At 46.6% G+C, this 19,048-nt stretch overlaps 2 protein-coding genes across 3 annotated transcripts in view; both read left to right on the top strand.

The window, feature by feature from the left end:
- Nucleotides 1–15,487, top strand: part of LOC309562771 (uncharacterized protein) — a 379,789-nt gene extending 364,302 nt beyond the window's left edge. Inside the window, exons 1-4 of one of the 2 annotated variants that reach the window (XM_082267074.1) lie at nt 11,526–11,702; nt 12,382–12,486; nt 12,776–12,880; nt 13,588–15,487. In XM_082267074.1, the coding sequence (XP_082123200.1) occupies nt 11,666–11,702; nt 12,382–12,486; nt 12,776–12,880; nt 13,588–14,585 (1,245 nt within the window). In that variant the 5' untranslated portion in view covers nt 11,526–11,665 and the 3' untranslated portion in view covers nt 14,586–15,487. Of the gene's footprint in view, nt 1–11,525; nt 11,703–12,381; nt 12,487–12,775; nt 12,881–13,587 lie in introns of those variants that run through there. The other variant, XM_082267075.1, reaches the window with a different exon arrangement.
- The window catches only part of LOC309564371 (uncharacterized protein), a gene marked incomplete at its 3' end in the record, with an annotated part of 548,195 nt that overhangs the window by 367,355 nt on the left and 161,792 nt on the right, over nt 1–19,048 (top strand). The gene's annotated exons all lie outside the window — the stretch shown is intronic.

The raw sequence follows: 19,048 nt of genomic DNA, 5'->3' as shown, positions 1-19,048 counted from the left end.
CAGTGAGGCATTTCCCAGCCCGCAGCTGCACATACACACGCTGCCTATGATTGGTGGTGTGCAGTGACGGCTTCCTGGCGGGTATGAGAGGAACATGCCTGAGCCCATCATTATTGGTTACACAGAAGGCGTGACCGACTGTTGGCCATACAGAAGGCATGATCGAACGTTGGACATACAGAAGGCTTGACCGACCGTTGGCCATACAGAAGACGTGACCGACTGTTGGGACATACAGAAGGCTTGACCGACCGTTGGGACATACAGAAGGCATGACCGACCGTTGGGACATACAGAAGGCTTGACCGACCGTTGGGACATACAGAAGGCTTGACCGACCGTTGGGACATACAGAAGGCTTGACCGACGCTTGGCCATACAGAAGGCTTTGACCGACGCTTGGCCATACAGAAGGCTTTGACCGACGGTTGGACATACAGAAGGCTTTGACCGACGGTTGGACATACAGAAGCCTTGACCGACGGTTGGACATACAGAAGGCTTTGACCGACGCTTGGCCATACAGAAGGCTTTGACCGACGCTTGGCCATACAGAAGCCTTGACCGACGCTTGGACATACAGAAGGCTTGACCGACGCTTGGACATACAGAAGGCTTGACCGACGATTGGACATACAGAAGGTTTGACCGACGCTTGGACATACAGAAGGCTTTGACCGATGCTTAGACATACAGAAGGCTTTGACCGACGCTTGGACATACAGAAGGCTTGACCGACGCTTGGACATACAGAAGGCTTGACCGACGCTTGGACATACAGTAGCCTTGACCGACGCTTGGACATACAGAAGGCTTTGACCGACGCTTGGACATACAGAAGGCTTGACCGACGCTTGGACATACACGAGGCTTGACCGACGCTTGGACATACAGAAGGCTTGACCGACGGTTGGCCATACAGAAGGCTTTGACCGATGCTTAGACATACAGAAGGCTTGACCGACGCTTGGACATACAGAAGGCTTGACCGACGCTTGGACATACAGAAGGCTTGACCGACGCTTGGACATACAGAAGCCTTGACAGACGCTTGGACATACAGAAGGTTTGACCGACGCTTGGACATACAGAAGGCTTTGACCGATGCTTAGACATACAGAAGGCTTGACCGACGCTTGGACATACAGAAGGCTTGACCGACGCTTGGACATACAGAAGGCTTGACCGACGCTTGGACATACAGAAGCCTTGACCGACGCTTGGACATACAGAAGCCTTGACCGACGCTTGGACATACAGAAGCCTTGACCGACGCTTGGACATACAGTAGGCTTGACCGACGGTTGGCCATACAGTAGGCGTGAACCCACTGGTTACATGATCCCCTTGAAAAGTACTTACCAATCCAGGGATACTCTCTGTACGCCCCGGATACCAATCACGCCTTCCGCAAAATACTGCGACAAGAGGCTGATTTTCCAATCACCACCCATGTATCTTGAACGACCTTTGACCTCCCAACTGCCAGAGTCACAAGCAATTGCATTGGTTGCTAGGGATACTAAAAGAACTGCAGTATTGCAGAGATCACAGCCCCAGCAGAGCCCCCCATCCAATATTCTACACATCAGAGGACTTGCAGGAAAATAATGATATGTGGAGGTGACATGATCCCCCCCCCCCTATCCAATCCACACAGAGTGCTGGGACCCCCTTCTCTCATAATAAGAATATTATTACCTCCTCCTCACAGGGCAAACAACCTCCAGCCTCCCAGCTTCAACAGCTGCCGGAAAGAGGAGAAAATTCTCCTGTTTCCTAATTCCTTCATTTGAGCTACAAAAAAATGGCCGCCAAGCTTCCCAGTCCCCGCCTGGTTGTTCACTCTGCGCGCGCGCGTCACCACAGCAACCAGACTACAGCTGTGCAGGTTCGCTATTCTGACAGAACAGGTGTAACCTGTTCTTTCAACGTTGGACGCTAGAGGGCAAACTAACACAGAATATTTTTTTTTCATTCAAAAGCAGTAGCAGCGGCCATTTTCTTGTAGTCCAAATATTTTTAAAAGTCAATAATAGTTCAAAATTGAAATGAGTATACAGACTATTGTATAAAATGAATTATCACTTGCAGGTTGTTTGTTTATATTAAGCGATAAAAGACTTCTGCCGGGTCATCTGTTCATTAGGAGCTAACAATACACCTGCATGTATCCCATGGGGTGTTATTGGCATTGAGATGTATAAACCTTAGTAGCCAATGGTAACTCTAATGGCACTTTTCCACTGCTGCAAGTACCGGCTCGGCTCCACTCGGCACTGCTTGGCCCAACTCGGCTCAGTTTGCTTTTCCACTGCATGGTACGAGTTGGCACGTTTCAGCACTGTATAGGCTCTACTCGGCTCGGTTTGCCTTTCCACTAAGTAGTAAGTGGGTGGGATTACAACGATTCTCTGACCAATCAGTGGCTAGTAGTGACAAACAATCAATGCTGCATGCAAAGGATTGTGGGATATGGTATCGGCACGGCCCTCTTGGAACCCCAACTGAGGTGGTACTGTTTAAGCGAGCCGTACCATGTAGTGGAAAAGCGCCACTGTACCGAACCGTACCGAACCGTTCTAACACCGTACCATGCGGTACCATGCAGTGGAAAAGCGCAAAAGCGAGCCGAACCGTTCGGTTCCATGCAGTGGAAAAGCGCCATAAGTTCAGCCTCAGACAGCTTGTCATCCATTTGGCAAAAATGTACACATTTCAGGGGACATACCCCTCTTCATCAGAGCTCTGACAAGCTGACATGTTTCAGGGGATGCACCCCCTTTTTCAGAGCTCTGATGAAGAGGGGTATGTCCCCTGAAATGTGTACATTTTTGTGAGTATCCATTTGGCTGTATGTTTTGTTTTAACCACTTCCATACCGGGCCACAGTCAAATGACGCCGGCAGGAAGTGCTCCTCGATCTGGGCGGCCGTCATATGATGTCCGCCCGCTCTCGCCGCTACTGCGTGCCCCCGGGGGGGTGCGCAGCGCGGCAATCAGGAATGAGGCTTGTCCCTCAGACAGAGCCCATTCCCGATCAATGAAATTGGCTGTTTACCACGTGATCGGCTGTGTCCAATCACAGCCGATCACATGAGCGGCTCCAGCGTTCTCTCCACAATGCGCGCTAATCAGGGATGATGCTCGTCCCTGGGACAGAGCCCATCCTCGATCTAGGTAAAGAGCCAATGAAATTGGCTTTTTACCACGTGACCAGCTGTCAATCACAGCCGGTCACAGAATGTCAACAGAGAACACAGTAAATAGCTGTTACCGCGTTCTCCTCCTCACACACTGATCCTGTATGAGGAGGAGATTGTGGTAACAGCCAGGTACCCATCATAGTGCACCCCAAACACACTGATTGCCCCTCTCAATAAAGAGGACCTGTCACTAGCCCATCAAAGTACCTGTCACTAGCCCATCAAAGTACCTGTCACCAGCCCATCAGAGTACCCGAGTACCTGTCACCAGCCGATCAGGTACTCTGATGACAGGTACTCGGCTACTCTGATGACAGAGTACCTGTCATTAGAGTACCCGAGTACCTGTCATTGGAGTACCCGAGTACCTGTCATCAGAGTACCCGAGTACCTCTCTGTATCCCATCAGAGTACCCGAGTACCTCTCTGTATCCCATCAGAGTACCCGAGTACCTGTCTCCAGCCCATCAGGGTATATTAGTACCTATCTGCAGCCAAATAGAGTACCTGTCTTCTGCCCAGTACCTGTCATCAAAGTATCCGAGTACCTGTCTCCAGCCCATTAGAGTACCCGAATACCTCTCTGCAGCCCATCATAGTACCCAAGTACCTCTCTGTAACCCTTCAGAGTACCCGAGTACCTGTCTCCAGCCCAGAGTACCCAAGTACCTGTCTCCAGCCCAGAGTACCCAAGTACCTGTCTCCAGCCCAGAGTTCCCGAGTACCTGTCTCCAGCCCAGAGTGCCCGAGTACCTATCTGCACCCCATCAGATTACCCGAGTACCTGTCTCTAGCCCATCAGAATACCCAAGTACCTCTCTGAAGCTCATCGGAGTACCCGAGTACCTTTCTGAAGCCGATCAGTGTACCTGAGTACCTGTCTGCAGCCCATCAGAGTACCTGAGTACCTATCTGCAGCCCATGCCTCCTAGATTATGTGTTGGGGTGTTTGTTTTCCAAAATGAGGTCATTTTGTGGGGGTTTCCATTGTCTTGGTGCCCCAGGGCCTTCAAAAGTGTGATAGGTTGTAAAGTGTAATTTATGCCCCTAGAACACCTGACGGTGCTCCTTGCATGTTGGGCCTCTGTATGTGGCTATGCTCTGACAAAGTGCCACATATGTGGTATCGCCATACTCAGGAGGAGTAGCAGAATGTATTTTGGGGTGTAATTTTTGCTGTGTATATGCTATGTGTTAGAAATATCTTATAAATTGACAACTTTGTGTAAAAAAAAAAAATGCATTTTCATTTTCTTTCCACATTTTCCAAAAACTTGTGGAAAAAAATGACCTGTTCAAAAGACTCATTATGCCTCATAGAATATACTTTGGGGTGTTTGCTTTCCAAAATTGGTTCATTTTGTGGGTAATTCCATTGTCCTGGTGTTCCAGGGCCTTCAAAAGTGTGATAGGTCGTTAGGAAGTTATATGTGTAATTTATGCTCCTAGAACACCTGATGGTGCTCCCTGCATGTTGGGCCTCTGTATGTGGCCAAGCTGTGTAAAAGTCTCACACGTGTGGTATCGCCATACTCAGGAGGAGCAGCAGAATGTATTTTGGGGTGTAATCGCATGTATGCCTATGCTGTATGTGAGAAATAACTTGTTATTATGACAATTTTGTGTAAAAAAAAATAAATACAATTATTTCCTCATTTTCCCAAGAATTGTGGGAAAAAATTACAACTTCAAAAAACTCACCATGCCTCTTACTAAATACCCTGGACTGTCTACTTTCCAAAAAGGGGTCATGTGGGGTATTCGTACTGTCCTGACATTTCAGGGCCTCAAGAAATGAGATAGGCCGTCGATACATCAGGTGTGATCAATTTTCAACAATTGGCACCATAGCCTGTAGACTCTATAACTTTCACACAGACTAAATAATAACCACTAATTTGGGTTATTTTTTTACCAAAGACACCAAAGTAGAAGTATAAATTTTGGCCCAAATTTATGAAAAAAAATTACTTATTTGCAAAATTTTATAATAGAAACTAAAACAAAAGGCAGGAAGGGGGTGTAACTGCTCTGTATGGAAGTGGTTAAACAATAAACCTTCGGTATTGCACTAGGCGGTATACGCCCTCCTGTGTGCTCTTTTACAGTTGTCTACTAGATTCCTCTGATCTGAGGAGGGCTCCATACCCGAAGGATGTTATTCCATTGGTTTTGATGATCCACTGCACAAGGATCTCAGCTTAGAAAAAAAACTGTTCAGTCGAAGGGATTGCACGAGGACAAGAGGGCATACAATGCGATTAGAGGAAAAGAGTTTTAACCTCAGGCAACGCGGGGGGTTCTTTACTGTTAGGGCTACAAGATTGTGGAATTCTCTACCACAAGAGGTGGTTTCTGCGGGAAGTATGGTGGCTTTCAATAGACTCTTAGACTTACATCTCAAGGATCAGAACATTCAGGGGTATGAGAGATGATTACAGCCACACACACCTACACAGGTTGAACTGGATGGATTATTGTCTTTATTCAACCTCACCTACTATGTAACTATATGTAACTATATGTAACTATGTAACTGCACAAGTAGACTCTGAGGCAGAACTCTATGCGCTAAAAGTGTTTATGTGAAGAGGACCTGAGTACAGATGATCACTGCCTGGAAGGGATGTGTGTTTAGCAAAGTCCAGTCCAAGCCTCCGAGGCCGGCTGCCTGGGGAGGAGGTAGCCGAAGAGTCCAGGATTGGCCTTCTAGGCCCTATTGTCTTGGGGAAGAAGCTAAAGCTGTAACAGAGTTCTGTTTTCTGATAGCTGCCTGTTTGGGATTAAGGTCCACAACTGTGAAAGAGGTCTGAAGAACTCTAACCTGGTCTGTGGAAGAGGCTGAAGACACCTAAAGGTATATTCCCATCTGGGCCTACAGAGTTCTATATTTGCATGTGGCAGAGACATTAAAGCGGAGTTCCGGGCACAAAAACAATATTTTTTTTTTTGTGCCCCTCCGCTAGTTCGACATTACCTGAAAAGGAATTGGATAGTTATTGTTTTTTTTTTTTTGTTTACTCACCTTTTAATCGAAGATCGTAAATACTCACCTCAGAGTACTTCCTCCCTTGGCGCCGCGGCTCACCCCGTCACTTCCTGTCTCGCTATGATTCCTGGGAGCTGAACGTCATCGCTCCCAGGAATCAATGCAACGGCACCGGCCCCGCTCGTCACTTCCGGGCGACGCCGCATTCCCCTGCTAAACAGCTTCTGGGCATGCCCAAAAGCTGTGGAGGAATGCGGCGCCGCACCGGAAGTGACGAGAGGGGCCGGTGCAGGCGCATTCTGGGAGAAGAAGACGCGGAAGAGGACCGCGCCGGCTTCAGCTGCCCACAAGAGAGATGGAAACGCTGTGGAAGAAATTTTATAAGTAAGTATTTCTTCTAAAAGGTAAGTGCGAACCGGGACAGATCAGGGGCTATCCATTGTGGAATGTGCTAGCCCTGACTGTCCCGGGGGTATGTTTATTAAAAAATGACTTCTGTGCCCGGAACTCCGCTTTAAGAGTTCTACATTCAAGTGGGGGCATTACTTTACTAGAGCAACCTTTCCCAACCTTTTTACCCTAGAGCAGAGGGCTCCGAACTTTCTAAACAATGGACCATCCTTCAGACTTGGGAGGGGAGGGGGGCTGGAGTGTGGCCAGTGGGAGTAGAAAATGTCCTGGCATAAGTGGGAGTACTTTTTAAACAGTCAATACGGATTGGGTATGCTGTGTTTTATTTAATTTATATATATATATATATTTTTTTTTTTTTTTATTTATTTTTTTTTATTATTTGTATTTTTTTCTCATTTAGCTGTTACCTGTTACTCCTGTATATTTCTATAATTTTCTTAATTTCCCTACCTGTTGTTACATGTACCAAGCAATGAGTCAGAAGTAACAAATAACTGTAAATGTTATTGTTTAAATTGTTAAATTAAAATTCCAATAAAAATGTAAAAGTAAAAAAAAAAAAAAAACAGTCAATAATGAGCATGTGTGTTTAAAACTGTCCAGAAATGAAAGGGTGCTAACTGAGCCCAAACCACCACTAGAGGTCGACCTTCTTCCATGGGAGAGGAGGAAGTGTCCTCAGAGCTGGAAGGATGGCAGACATTTTCTTGTAGCTCGCTTGTTAGATTTTGTATGCCTGATTAATAGACTTAGGGAGAGTTTTATGTCAAAAAGGACCGGAGTCTTCTTTTTTTAGAAAAATAAATGGTCCTATTTATAAAAATGCATATAATTAGTTGTATTTCTGTAGTTGTCTCAGTGCAGGGGGCAGCCATTTTGTTGTAGTTCAGAGGAGGAAGTTGGAGGGATGGTTATAGTACAATAAGCAACTTCCTGATGGAGAAGCTGGAGAGTGTTCCCAGTGAGGAGGTAATGATAATAATAATAATATTGTTAATAAAAATAATATTTTTTTTTTAAAGAAGGAAGGGGGTGCCAGCACTTTGTGTGGATTGGATGGGGGTAATCATGTCATCTCCACAAATCCTCATCTTCCTGCAAGTCCTCTGATGTGTAGAACATTAGATGGTCAGCTCTGGGGGGGCCGGGGATGATGGTGCTGGGGGTTGTATTCTCTGGAAAGTCGAAACCTGCATTTTCGCTATCTAGAAATCCATTTGTGATCAGCAATAGAAATCTGCGAAAATATTGTATTCGTTCTGTTTATTAAGGATCGACCGCCAATCGGCAACACCGATATATCGGAGGTTACCGATATTGCCGATATTTCGGGAAAGTGCTGTACCGGAGTGATGGGTGCAGCTAGAGGCATCACCCCGGTACCGGCGTCCATAGCCGACGGTCGGCTGTCTTGTAATGACAACCGATGCAGCTGAGAAGCCGCTCGGCTGACATTACAAGGAGCGGGAGGGGACGTCTCCCCCCCTCCCGCTGCCTTCCCCTGCTCGCCCGGGCCTCCCGTCCCACCGGGTACCGGCAAGTACAAACCAGAGGCCCATTGTGTAGTGTTTCGGCCCCCCTCCACCTCTTCCCAGCCTCCTCCTGACCCCCATTCCAGGCGGAAGCTCCACTCCAGGTACTCTCTACTCACTGGCCGAATTCGGGTTCCCTACCTGGCCAGCAGGGGGGGCGGTTAGAGAGAGCTGGACAGCTTGGTTGGGGCTGGCTGGGGGGAGGAGAGTCTCCAGTAGGGCATGGAACCGGCATAGTTTACACCAACTATGCTGGTCTTCAACCCTCAAGTAGGTGAGCAACGGGGACTTTTTACTTCTGTTCACCAGGAATCCTTTAGGCATGTCTTTGGCAGAAGCGGTGCAGCCTTTTTACGGGGCATCAGAGCGGCCCAGGGGGCAATTGCCCCCCTGCCCCAGTCCTCCCCTGAAAAGCTTATATCTGATCGTTTCAGATGTTCTTTCATTAGGGAAACAATCATTCCACAAAACCACTACGAAGAACGACACGGTCGCTTTCTAGGCCAGGATCAAACTACCGCGCGTCAGGAACGTGCACAAAACACGCACAGAAACGCGCTGCCCCATAGCAGTGCCATTAATTGTTTAAGCGGAGTTCCACCTTCCCCTCCACCCCCTCCACAAATTAAAAGTCAGCAGCTACACATACTGTACACATACTATAGCTGCTGACTTTTCATTTTAGGACACTTTCCTGTCTTGGAGTCCAGCGATGTCGGCACCGCAGCCGATGTTTCCATTGCTGCCGTCGCCATTGCCGGTAAGGGAACCCAGCAGTGAAGCCTTGCGGCTTCACGGGCGGGTCCCTACTGCGCATTCCTATTGGCTCGTTGGGGGGGGGGGGAAGGAGGAGGGGGGGCCAAACTTCTGAGGGACGGCGCCGTATCCCGTAAGTTGTGAAGGGTACCTGTCAAAAACAGGTACCCCCTCCCCCCTGAAAGGTGCCAAATGTGGCACCGAAGGGGGGGAGGAAGCAAAAGAGCGGAAGTTCCACTTTTGGGTGGAACTCCGCTTTAACCACTTCGGATCTCACACCTGTTCACTCCTTATGGACCAGAGCAATTTTCGCACTTCTGCTATGGACCTGATTATTCGGGGGAAAATTTTGTCATTACTTAAAGCGGTTGTATCCTCAAAAAAAAAAAAGAAAAACCTGCAGGATAAAGGCATAATGAGCTAGTATGCATCACATACTAGCTCATTATGGAATACTTACCTTAGAACGAAGCTCTGACACGAGGCAGCTGACATCTTCCCTCGGCGTCTCTTCCGGGTTCGGCAGCTCCGGCGCTGTGAGTGGCCGGAGCCGCGATGACGTCACGCGCGGGAGTTCATTTTCCGGCAAGGAGCTCTGAAGGCCTGCCGGACCTTCAGAGCGCATGCGCCGCTGGTGTCAGCGCGGCAGCATGCAGGGCGACTATCTCCTAAACCGTGCAGGTTTAGGAGATATTCATTTTACCTGCAGGTAAGCCTTATTATAGGCCTTATTATAGGTTTACCTGTAGGTAAAAGTTAAAAAGCGGAGTATACTTCCGCTTTAAGGGGTTACTAAACCCACACAACAGTAAAATCAGTCTGTATATACAGTAAAGCATGCTTGTTATACTCACTGTGGAACCTAAAGGGTAATCCTCCACATTGTGTAAAAAGGCTGTTTGATCCTGTCTTCTCCGTTCCTCCCCTTCTTCCACTGACTCCAATATAAATCCTGATTTTTACAGGTCCAGGGGACAAGCTGCACAGTTTGGTGTGTATTGCTCGAGAGTTTTTTTTTTTCTTGGGAGAGTGCATGTGGTTCAGGGCCCAACAACAACAGGTGCCCCCTTTGACCTTGAACTCTTCAGGGTCACTGACAATGTACCCCCTCTGTCACTTCAGGGTCCTCAGCCTAGGTACCCCCTTTCACTGCTAGCTGGTGCTGGATCCCAGAACCTCTTCCGGAGTGGTCCCCTCTGACTCTAGGCAGACCCCCCAGGGGCAATCCTCAGTACTCACGACCTGTGTAGGCTTTCCTGGGACTGGACCCCTCCGACTCCCCGCAGGTTCTCAGCACACTGGATCCCCTCAGCTCCGCACTCTCTAGATCCTCAAGCGACCCCCTGAGATCCTCTTCCACAGGGGAGGTATGTGTGTCGGGTTTCAAAAGCAGGCTCTTTTTTGATCCCTAATGGGAATCTGAGGGTCAATAGTAACCTCCTCGTTGTTTAGGAGAGATTCTCTTTTATACAATTAAATAAATATTGTTTTTTATTTTTGCCTCTATATATGCAGTTCCCTTCTTTTTGCTTTTTGGGGGAGCCTTGACCAAAACCTAAGCAGGATCACCTCTGGTTCCTCTAATGCCCCTGCCCCTTGTGGTCTTCGGGTCGGGATTTGTCTTCCCATTGGAGGTCCTTGAACAGGAAGATCAATATCTCCCATATGTTTAAATCTTTTGATCTAGATATGCATTCTTGAATATATATGTTTGAGGAACTTTGGACTACTACTCCCCCTGAGGAAGACTAATTAAAGTCGAAACGCGTAGGGGTTTTGGGTCCTATATCTAATTCCTTGTTACATGTGTATGTATGGCATATTATGAACCTGATTTGTTTCTGGTTTCTCACCAGGCATATTGAGGAATGTCCATATGTCTCTACATTTTGTCTATTTGTAAATTCATGTAATAAAATATAATTTTTTATTCATCTATATCTTCTGCTTCACTATTATTATTGGTAATATTTATACATGATCTATATTTAAGCATCTTAAACATCCCATTCCCCCGCTTTCTCTTGGAGGTGGCCCCTAGCCGGGATTAGCCTTCCAGGTTTTGTTGTTTCCAATTAGCTCATACTTTATACTGCATGCCGACTAACAACATTTACTATATTTTCAGATATGCTTTTATACACGTACTCCTGATGAGTGGGCAATGCGACCCATGAAACGCGTCGAGTTCAATGCTTAAAATTTATTTATGTTCATATTGTTATTGCCATGTCATGTTTTACTGATAATTTGCATTATTATGCCCATGTAATGATGTATGACTTGGATATGTATTTATATGGTTACTATTTTACACATTACGGTTTTGTCAATAAACCAGACGCATTGCATTTTAATGACACATTGAGTCCTCTTCATTTAAAGTCCCACCGGGCTTTCTTTTCCTGTTTTATATTGGCCAAACAGGTATTTGGTAATAATACTTGCACAATATTGGAGTGTTGGCTTCCATCTCTGCTTACAAGGCCATACCATCATAATCAAGGCCACATGAACCATATGTTTTCCAATAGTGTCAGTTATTCCTCCCTAGTAGAATGGCAGAAGGCCGAAATTGTTAATCTCCATAGGTAGCATTCCAGCGTTTAGCATCTTTCGTTTTGTACCCTTCTTACAGCCTGGACGAGTAGAGATTGTCATGGAGCGATCTTCCTGAGCATAGGCATCTGAGGGAACTTTACAGGCCAGCCTTCGCTCTAAACTTCAGCAAGTGAAAGGAGTCCAAGGATCGGAGGAAGGACCTCTTGATGGAGAACCGACCCCCACTCACAAATTCGGAAAAAGGTACATGACTTTTTTCGCAAGGAGTCATGATTGGATGGGGGGAGGGGTTTGGAACTGAAACCTGAGTGTCTATAAAGTAGACACCCCCTCCTCCATTTACAGCTACCTGGCAATATTTGGTTAAGGACATCAGCAAACATCCCCAACTATTTGTTTACATTCATCTGTTGCCCGAGGAATCTCCCTGTAGTAGCTAAGTGGGGCCAAGGATTTACCATTGGTTGCTAGGATGCCAGCGGACGCTGGCAACCTAGCAACCCACACAACCTGAGTGGGAAGCTGTAACATTCATGACCACTTACAACACATACTTGCCCGACTCTGTATTTCGGCTCAGAGTTGATCTCTGCGAACTGGCAGTAATTATTTTTCTCTTTGTCAAAACCATAGTGACAGATTCTCAACGTGGTGCAATTTAGGGTTGCCTGAATTTGTTGCACCCAAACTCTTGCTTTGAGTTAGCGTACGTTGTGATAAACCAGAAACATTCTGCAAATGCTTTATTGAATGGCCCCCTGTATGTGCCCAGTGGGGGAGTCAGGAGCCATCAGCTTCTATTAGATTCCGCATCTCTTCTGCTACCAACCAAAAGTTTTAACCATTCTGCCCTCTAGACACATTCTCTGGGGTCTCTCATACATCTCAGTACAGGGGGCTTCATTGTCATTTTTATTCACAGACCCCGGAGACACCAGAACCAATCAGAGAGATGTCAAACCTGAGGAGGAGGGAGAAGGACGTGTGAGGATTAAAGTGGAGGAAATTCCTATACAGATTGACATTGGTAAGTGATAAACAGTAAATCCAGAGAAGAGTCCCAGATTCTCCTTGTTCAGTCACTACAAAAATCTCTTCCCCCCCCCCTCGTCAGTAGACAGTAATGGGGGGGGGGGGCAGTATGTGCCAAGTGGGCGAGTCAGTGGCCATCAGCCTCTATTAGAGTCCGGCTCTCCTCCTCACATCATGGCGCGTGTTACCAGCCAAGAGACGTGACCAGTCTCCCCCCACACACACTCTCTGGGGTCTCTAATACATCTCAGTACAGGAGGCTTCACTTTCATCTTTATTCACAGATCCTGGAGACACCAGAGACACTCCGAGAGATCTCAAAGCTGAGGATGAAGAGGAAGAAGACATGAAAACCAAAGAAGAGGACATCTCTTTGGAGATTGGAACAGGTGGGCAATAAAAACTACATATAGAATATGACTAAGCATCTGCTTGAGTCAATACAATGATCCTTTCTTTTGCCTGTCAGGAACTTAATCAATAACAGTTTGAACGAGTGAGATCCACTCGGTGCTTGTTCCAGGTTGGACTCACACTAGATGTGATGAGAAACCCAAAGCCAGTACTGCAATGAACAACCCAATGCGGGTCCCTTTTTTTCTACTCTTAGACTCGGTCCACACTACCGCGGCTTGTCAGGCGACTTGTCAGCCTGACAAGTCGCGCTCCCTCGCAGTCCATTGACTGCTACAGGACCCGTTCTAATAGGAGCGACACAAGTCGCTCCGACTTAGAAAAAGGGTCCTGTACTACTTCGGAGCGACCTTGGAGCGACTTGCATAGACTTCCATTATGTGAAGTCCATGCAAGTCGCTCCGAAGTCGTGGTGCATGGGAATGCACAAGTCGCCCCCGAAGTAGTAAGGAGTTGTGCCGCCCCAGTGTGAACCGAGCCTAACTGCTTCCTTTTAAAAACTCAGCTGCCAAGAGGTATTTGGTCCTCTCTTTGATTCCTCCGAAAACTGAACATGATGGAAATGGACTTAGGGTGTTGGTTGCGAAGGTTCATATTAGCAGTCCAATATAATGTTGTCTCAATGTTAAATTGGACCAAAATTGTCCTTCTAAACATTCTTTTAATTCTTTGTTTTCTCCAGATGGACAATACAACAAGATAAACCAAGAGGCCCCTCAAATGATCTCTCCAGGAGGTGAAATAGACTATAATGATATCACATCTGATTCTTCTGAAGAAAACCCTACTACACCGATTCTCCATCCAGTACTTCAAAGCATTGATCTATCACCTGACCCCTGTACTCACAGCGGGTGTTTTCCTCATCCTTCTCCTCTGATCATCCACGATGGATCTCAACGGGAAGGTACAATTTATTCCAAGCATGGTGAATGTTTTTCCCAAAAGAAGGACCTCACATCCCACCAGAGATCCCAGGAACGACAGAAGCCATATCCATGTTCAGAATGTGGAAAATGTTTCTCTCGGAGATCACATGTTATCACCCATGAAAAGCTTCATACTGGGGAGAAACCTTATTCGTGTTCCCAATGTGGAAAATGTTTTACCCGTAGAGACAATCTTTTAATACATCAGAGGTCTCACACAGGGGAAAAGCCATATTCATGTGTGGACTGTGAAAAATCTTTTAGTGGCAGAGGCAGTCTTCTTATTCACCAGAGAACGCACACTGGGGAGAAGCCGTATTCCTGTTTGGAATGTGGAAGGTGTTTTTCCCAAAAACGGGAAGTCATTAGACACCAGAGGACTCACACTGGAGAGAAGCCATATAGTTGTCGTGAATGTGGCAAACGGTTTTCTTTTAATTCAGATCTTACGAAGCACAAGAGGGTCCACACAGGGGAGAAGCCGTATCCATGTTCGGAGTGTGGGAAGCGTTTTTCGCACAAAGGAAATCTTGTGTCCCACCAGAAGACCCACACAGGGGAGAAACCCTATTCGTGCTCTGAATGTGGCAAATGTTTTTGTCAGAAAAAGGAGCTAATTATCCATCAGAGAACTCACACAGGAGAGAGACCATTTTTCTGCCCTGAATGTGGGAAGGGATTTTCTCAGAAAGGAAACCTCATCACGCATTCGAAGACCCACACCGGGAAGAAGCCATATTTGGGTCCCTGATGTGGAGAACATTTCACTGAACGATTGAGGGTTGATAGACATTAGAATGGGAATGGAGGAAATGTTTTTATGAGAGTCATCTTTTAAACATGAGAAGTTCATATGAAAAGGCCATTTCTATGATTGAAATTTAGTTGTTTTACCTTGTGGGGGAGACTGGAACTTAATGAATTGTATGACATTTGAAGAGTAACTTCCATTGAGAGGAAAACTTTTTTGTTTCATTAAGAGAAGGGAAGACTTAGTACCTCATGACTAAGCCCTGTGGTTGGGACGAAACGTGTCGGGGGGAGGCTGGACAGAGTCTAGGCTGAGGCTGCTCCTACTTCTTACACAGGGGTTTTGTGTGCAGGGAAGAGTTAGGACAGTTGTCAGCTTTGATTGACAGGTACAGTATTGATGGGGAAATTGCATATTTCATATTTCCTTATTAGAGTTTTCTCACAATATCTAAGAAAGCTTTCAATATCCAGGCTACCTTAGCTGACTTCATACAAAAGAAATGTCATTACAAACTGACCAAGTCCTTAAAAGGTCAAGTATACAGTACATCATTGATGTATGTCACTCGATTGGCTTTCCCTTCACATTGTATCCCTGGGATACCAAAATAAGAAATGAGGGCTAGGAAGAGGTCACTGGCACAGACAGGCACCAATACAAGGTAAGAGTTTGACCAAGGTTCTGAACATTCTCTATGCTAATAGATAACTGTCTTTGATGTATCTGTCTGCATTGGAGAGATTTCTCATCAGTTTTCTAGAACAGGAATCTCCCTAGTGGGGTCACAGGTGAAAAAAAAAAAAAAAACAGGGGTGCTAGTTTTTACCGTATCCACATTTTTAACATCTTTTGGCTGGAGTTTGGTTTTTACTAATAAACAAATATAACACTATCGATTTACTCAAAATATTTTTTTTCCCTAATTTTCGTCAAAGATTTCCTTCTTTGCACTGGTGATTCTGTTGTTAGTAAATCTGGGGGTAGCCTCCAATAAAGTAAGATAAAGCAGACAACATGTGGTGCCAGGACGCAGATTTGGTGATCACATCCTATAGTAAAGTGCTCTGTGTCCGACCAATCCCTCTTCAGGCCTGAGGATTGTAACTCTCACCTCTCCTGGGTTCCAGCTTCGGGTCTTTTCTCTGGCACGTGGCTGCTGAGACTAATGATGTCACCTGGAGTGCCAGCTGATCTCCGAAAGGACCAAGCAAAGCCCCAACCCCTCAAGCCTGACTCCTGTGTCAAAGCACTCTAGCCCTTCTCCCACCTCTGTGCCTCCTAAGCCCAGTGACTGCTAGTGTATTCCTAGCCTCCAAGTGTGCTCCTATGTACCCTGTGTCTCCAAGTGAACCCCCCATGTGTCCTATGTCTCCAAGTGCAGCTTCTGTGCCCTATATCTCCCAGTGTACCCCATCTCTTCAAGTGCATCCCCGGGTTCCTCTGCAACTCCTATGTCCAAGCACCCTAACCCTTCTCCCACCTCTGTACCTCCTATGCCCAGTGACTGCTAGTGTATTCCTAGCCTCCAAGTGCACCCTTACGCCTCCAGATGAGCTCCTGTGTAACCCGTGTCTGAAAGTGCAGTTTCTGTTCCCCCTGTGTCTCCAAGTGCGGTCCCTGTGCACCCAATATCTCCCGGTACACCGCATCTCTTCAAGGGCACACATATGGCACTTTTCCACTGCAAGTACCGGCTCGGCTCCATTCGGCACTGCTTGGCCCAGCTCGGCTCAGTTTGTTTTTCCACTGCGTGGTACGAGTCGGCACGTTTAAGCACTGTATAGGCTCTACTCAGCTCGGTTTGATTTTCCACTAAAGTAGTAAGTGGGTGGGATTACAACAATTTTCTGACCAATCAGTGGCTAGTAGTGACAAACAATCAAGGCTGCATGCAAAGGATTGTGGGATATGGTATAGGTACGTCCCTCTTGGAACCCCAACCGAGGTGGTACTGTTTAAGCAAGCCGTACCATGTAGTGGAAAAGCGCCGCTGTACCAAACCGTACCGAACCGTTCTAACCCGTACCATGCGGTACCATGCAGTGGAAAAGCGCCAAACCGAGCCAAACCGATCCGTTCCATGCAGTGGAAAAGCACCACTAGATTTCTTCATGACTCCTATGTCTGAGTGCAACCTCCGATAATTGTTGCCGTTTTCTGGCTTGCTCTGCTTTGCTATCAGTACCCTCTGCTGGCTCTCCACCCTTCTGCATTCACCAGGACTGTTCTTTCTCCACAGCTACAGATCCCTGTCCATGACAAGGATTGCCACCTTATGGCAGGGGGTATTCCTGCTTATGCTCACATGCACCCACTACAGATCTCTAGAAGGTCTCTAAGATCAGAAATCATTGGCATGTGCGCCAAGGATCCTTGTCTCCCAGGATCTGCGTGGTAAGAAAGTGAACGTAGAAGGAGAGTCCAGTCCTCCCCTCCCAGGCTTGCGTAGCTACAGAGAATTCCAGTATTTACGTACTTTCTTTGTTTTCCTATCTGCCCTTCTGGATCTAGAGTTTCCTAACCTGGCCTGGCAGAGACCTGAAGAGTTCTCCTAAGCTGGCATAAGCTGAAGAAATTGAAAGGCAGTGACCTGTCTGGGCCCACAGAGTATACAACAGACTGTGACAGAGACATAAAGAGTTCTACAGTTGACCTGTGGTAGAGGTAAACGAGTACTGGAAGATATTCCATCTGGGCTTGACCACTTAAGCCCCGGAGGATTTGGCTGCTAAAAGACCAGGGGGTTTTTTGTGATTTTTTACTGTGTGAATTTAACGGACAATTGCGCGGTCGTGCGACGCTGTACCTAAACGAATTTGACGTCCTTTTTTTCCCACAAACAGAGATTTCTTTTGGTGGTATTTGATCACCTGTGTGATTTTTTGATCATGCGCTATAAACAAAAAAAGAGCGTCAATTTTGCAAAAATAACAATATTTTTCACATTTTTTTATATGAAATTCCCCAAAAAAAATGTAAAAATCAAAATTTCTTAACATTTTCAGTCAATTTGTTTTATGCTACATATGTTTGGTAAAAAAAGTCGCAAAAAGCGTATTTTGATTGGTTTGCGCAAAAGTTATCACGTTTACTAACAAAGGGAAAGATTTTTGTCATTTTTGGTGTTTTTTTTTTTAATGCGTAATGGCGGCGATCTGCAATTTTTTTTGCGGTACTGCGACATTGCGGCGGACAGATCGGACCCTTGACTGACATTTTTTACACTTTTGGGGGTACCAGTGACATTACTGCAGTAATGCAGTAATTAGTGCTATACATATGCACTGTTACTGCAAAAATGACACTGGCAGGGAAGGGGTTAACTGTATTGGAGAGGGAGGGGTTAAGTGTGTCCTAGGGGCGTGTTTCTAACTGTAAAGGGACATGGCTATTGGTGTAAAAACAGAGATCAACGGTCCTACATAGTAGAACCATCTGATCTTCATTTTTACACCAGGGAGAATGACAGGCGGCTTGTTTACATAAGCCGCCTGCCTTTCTCCCTTCACAGGAGCGATTGTGAGTGACCGACGGAGGACGAGACGGGGCGGGCGCGCGCCTCGGCGGGTGCGCGCCCGCCCGCAATTGGCTCACAAGTCAGTGACAGGCGAGTGACGTACCCCTACGTCACTCTGCCTGGCCGGGGCTGACCGCCGCACGACTATATATATAGTCGTGCGGCGGTTGGCAACGGGTTAAAGAGTTCCTTTAGAAGTCTACTGAGAATCTGAGAGTCATTTTGCTGCTGTTTTGGGTACTATTTCATTATAATTAGTCTATTATTATTATTATTATTATACAGAATTTATATAGCGCCAACAGTTTGCGCAGCGCTTTACAATGTGGAGGAAGACAATACAGTTACAGTACAATTCAATACAGGAGGAATCAGAGGGCCCTGCTCGTTAGAGCTTACAATCTAGTCTAGAATAATAATAATAATATTTTTAATTATTATTAACCGGTTCCCAACCGCCTGCCGCCTATTTAATGCGGCAGTGTGGCCCTCCTGAACCGATGTAGACCTACGTCGGTCGTGCACCTGCAGCTAGGGGGCGAGCGCGCGCCGCCGGCGGTGCGCTCCCGCCCCCATTCGGCAGCGGGGACTCCGATGCACATGGGGAGGCGGTTCTGATTGCCGCCTGACACCCCCGATCGCTCCCGGCTGAGAGAGAAGGACGGTTGGCTGTTGTAAACACATCTGACCGTTCTTCTCCCTGAAATGATCACAGAGCGCCTGTGATCCTTCTATATAGGAACACAGGTCTCTATGGTCATTTCACAAGCCACGCCCCCCCCCCACAGTTAGAATCACTCCCCCCTAGACTCACATTTAACCCCTTGATCACCCACTGTGTTAACCCCTTCCCTGCCAGTGTCATTATTACAGTACCAGCTAACCCCTTGATCACCCACAATGTTAACCCCTTCCCTGACAGTGTCATTATTACAGTAACAGT

Source organism: Pelophylax lessonae, assembly GCF_965119305.1.
Source record: "Pelophylax lessonae genome assembly, chromosome: 9".
Classification (NCBI taxonomy): Eukaryota; Metazoa; Chordata; class Amphibia; order Anura; family Ranidae; genus Pelophylax; species Pelophylax lessonae.
Note: the sequence above shows the minus strand (reverse complement) of the source record. Positions and strands in the feature narration are given on the sequence as shown.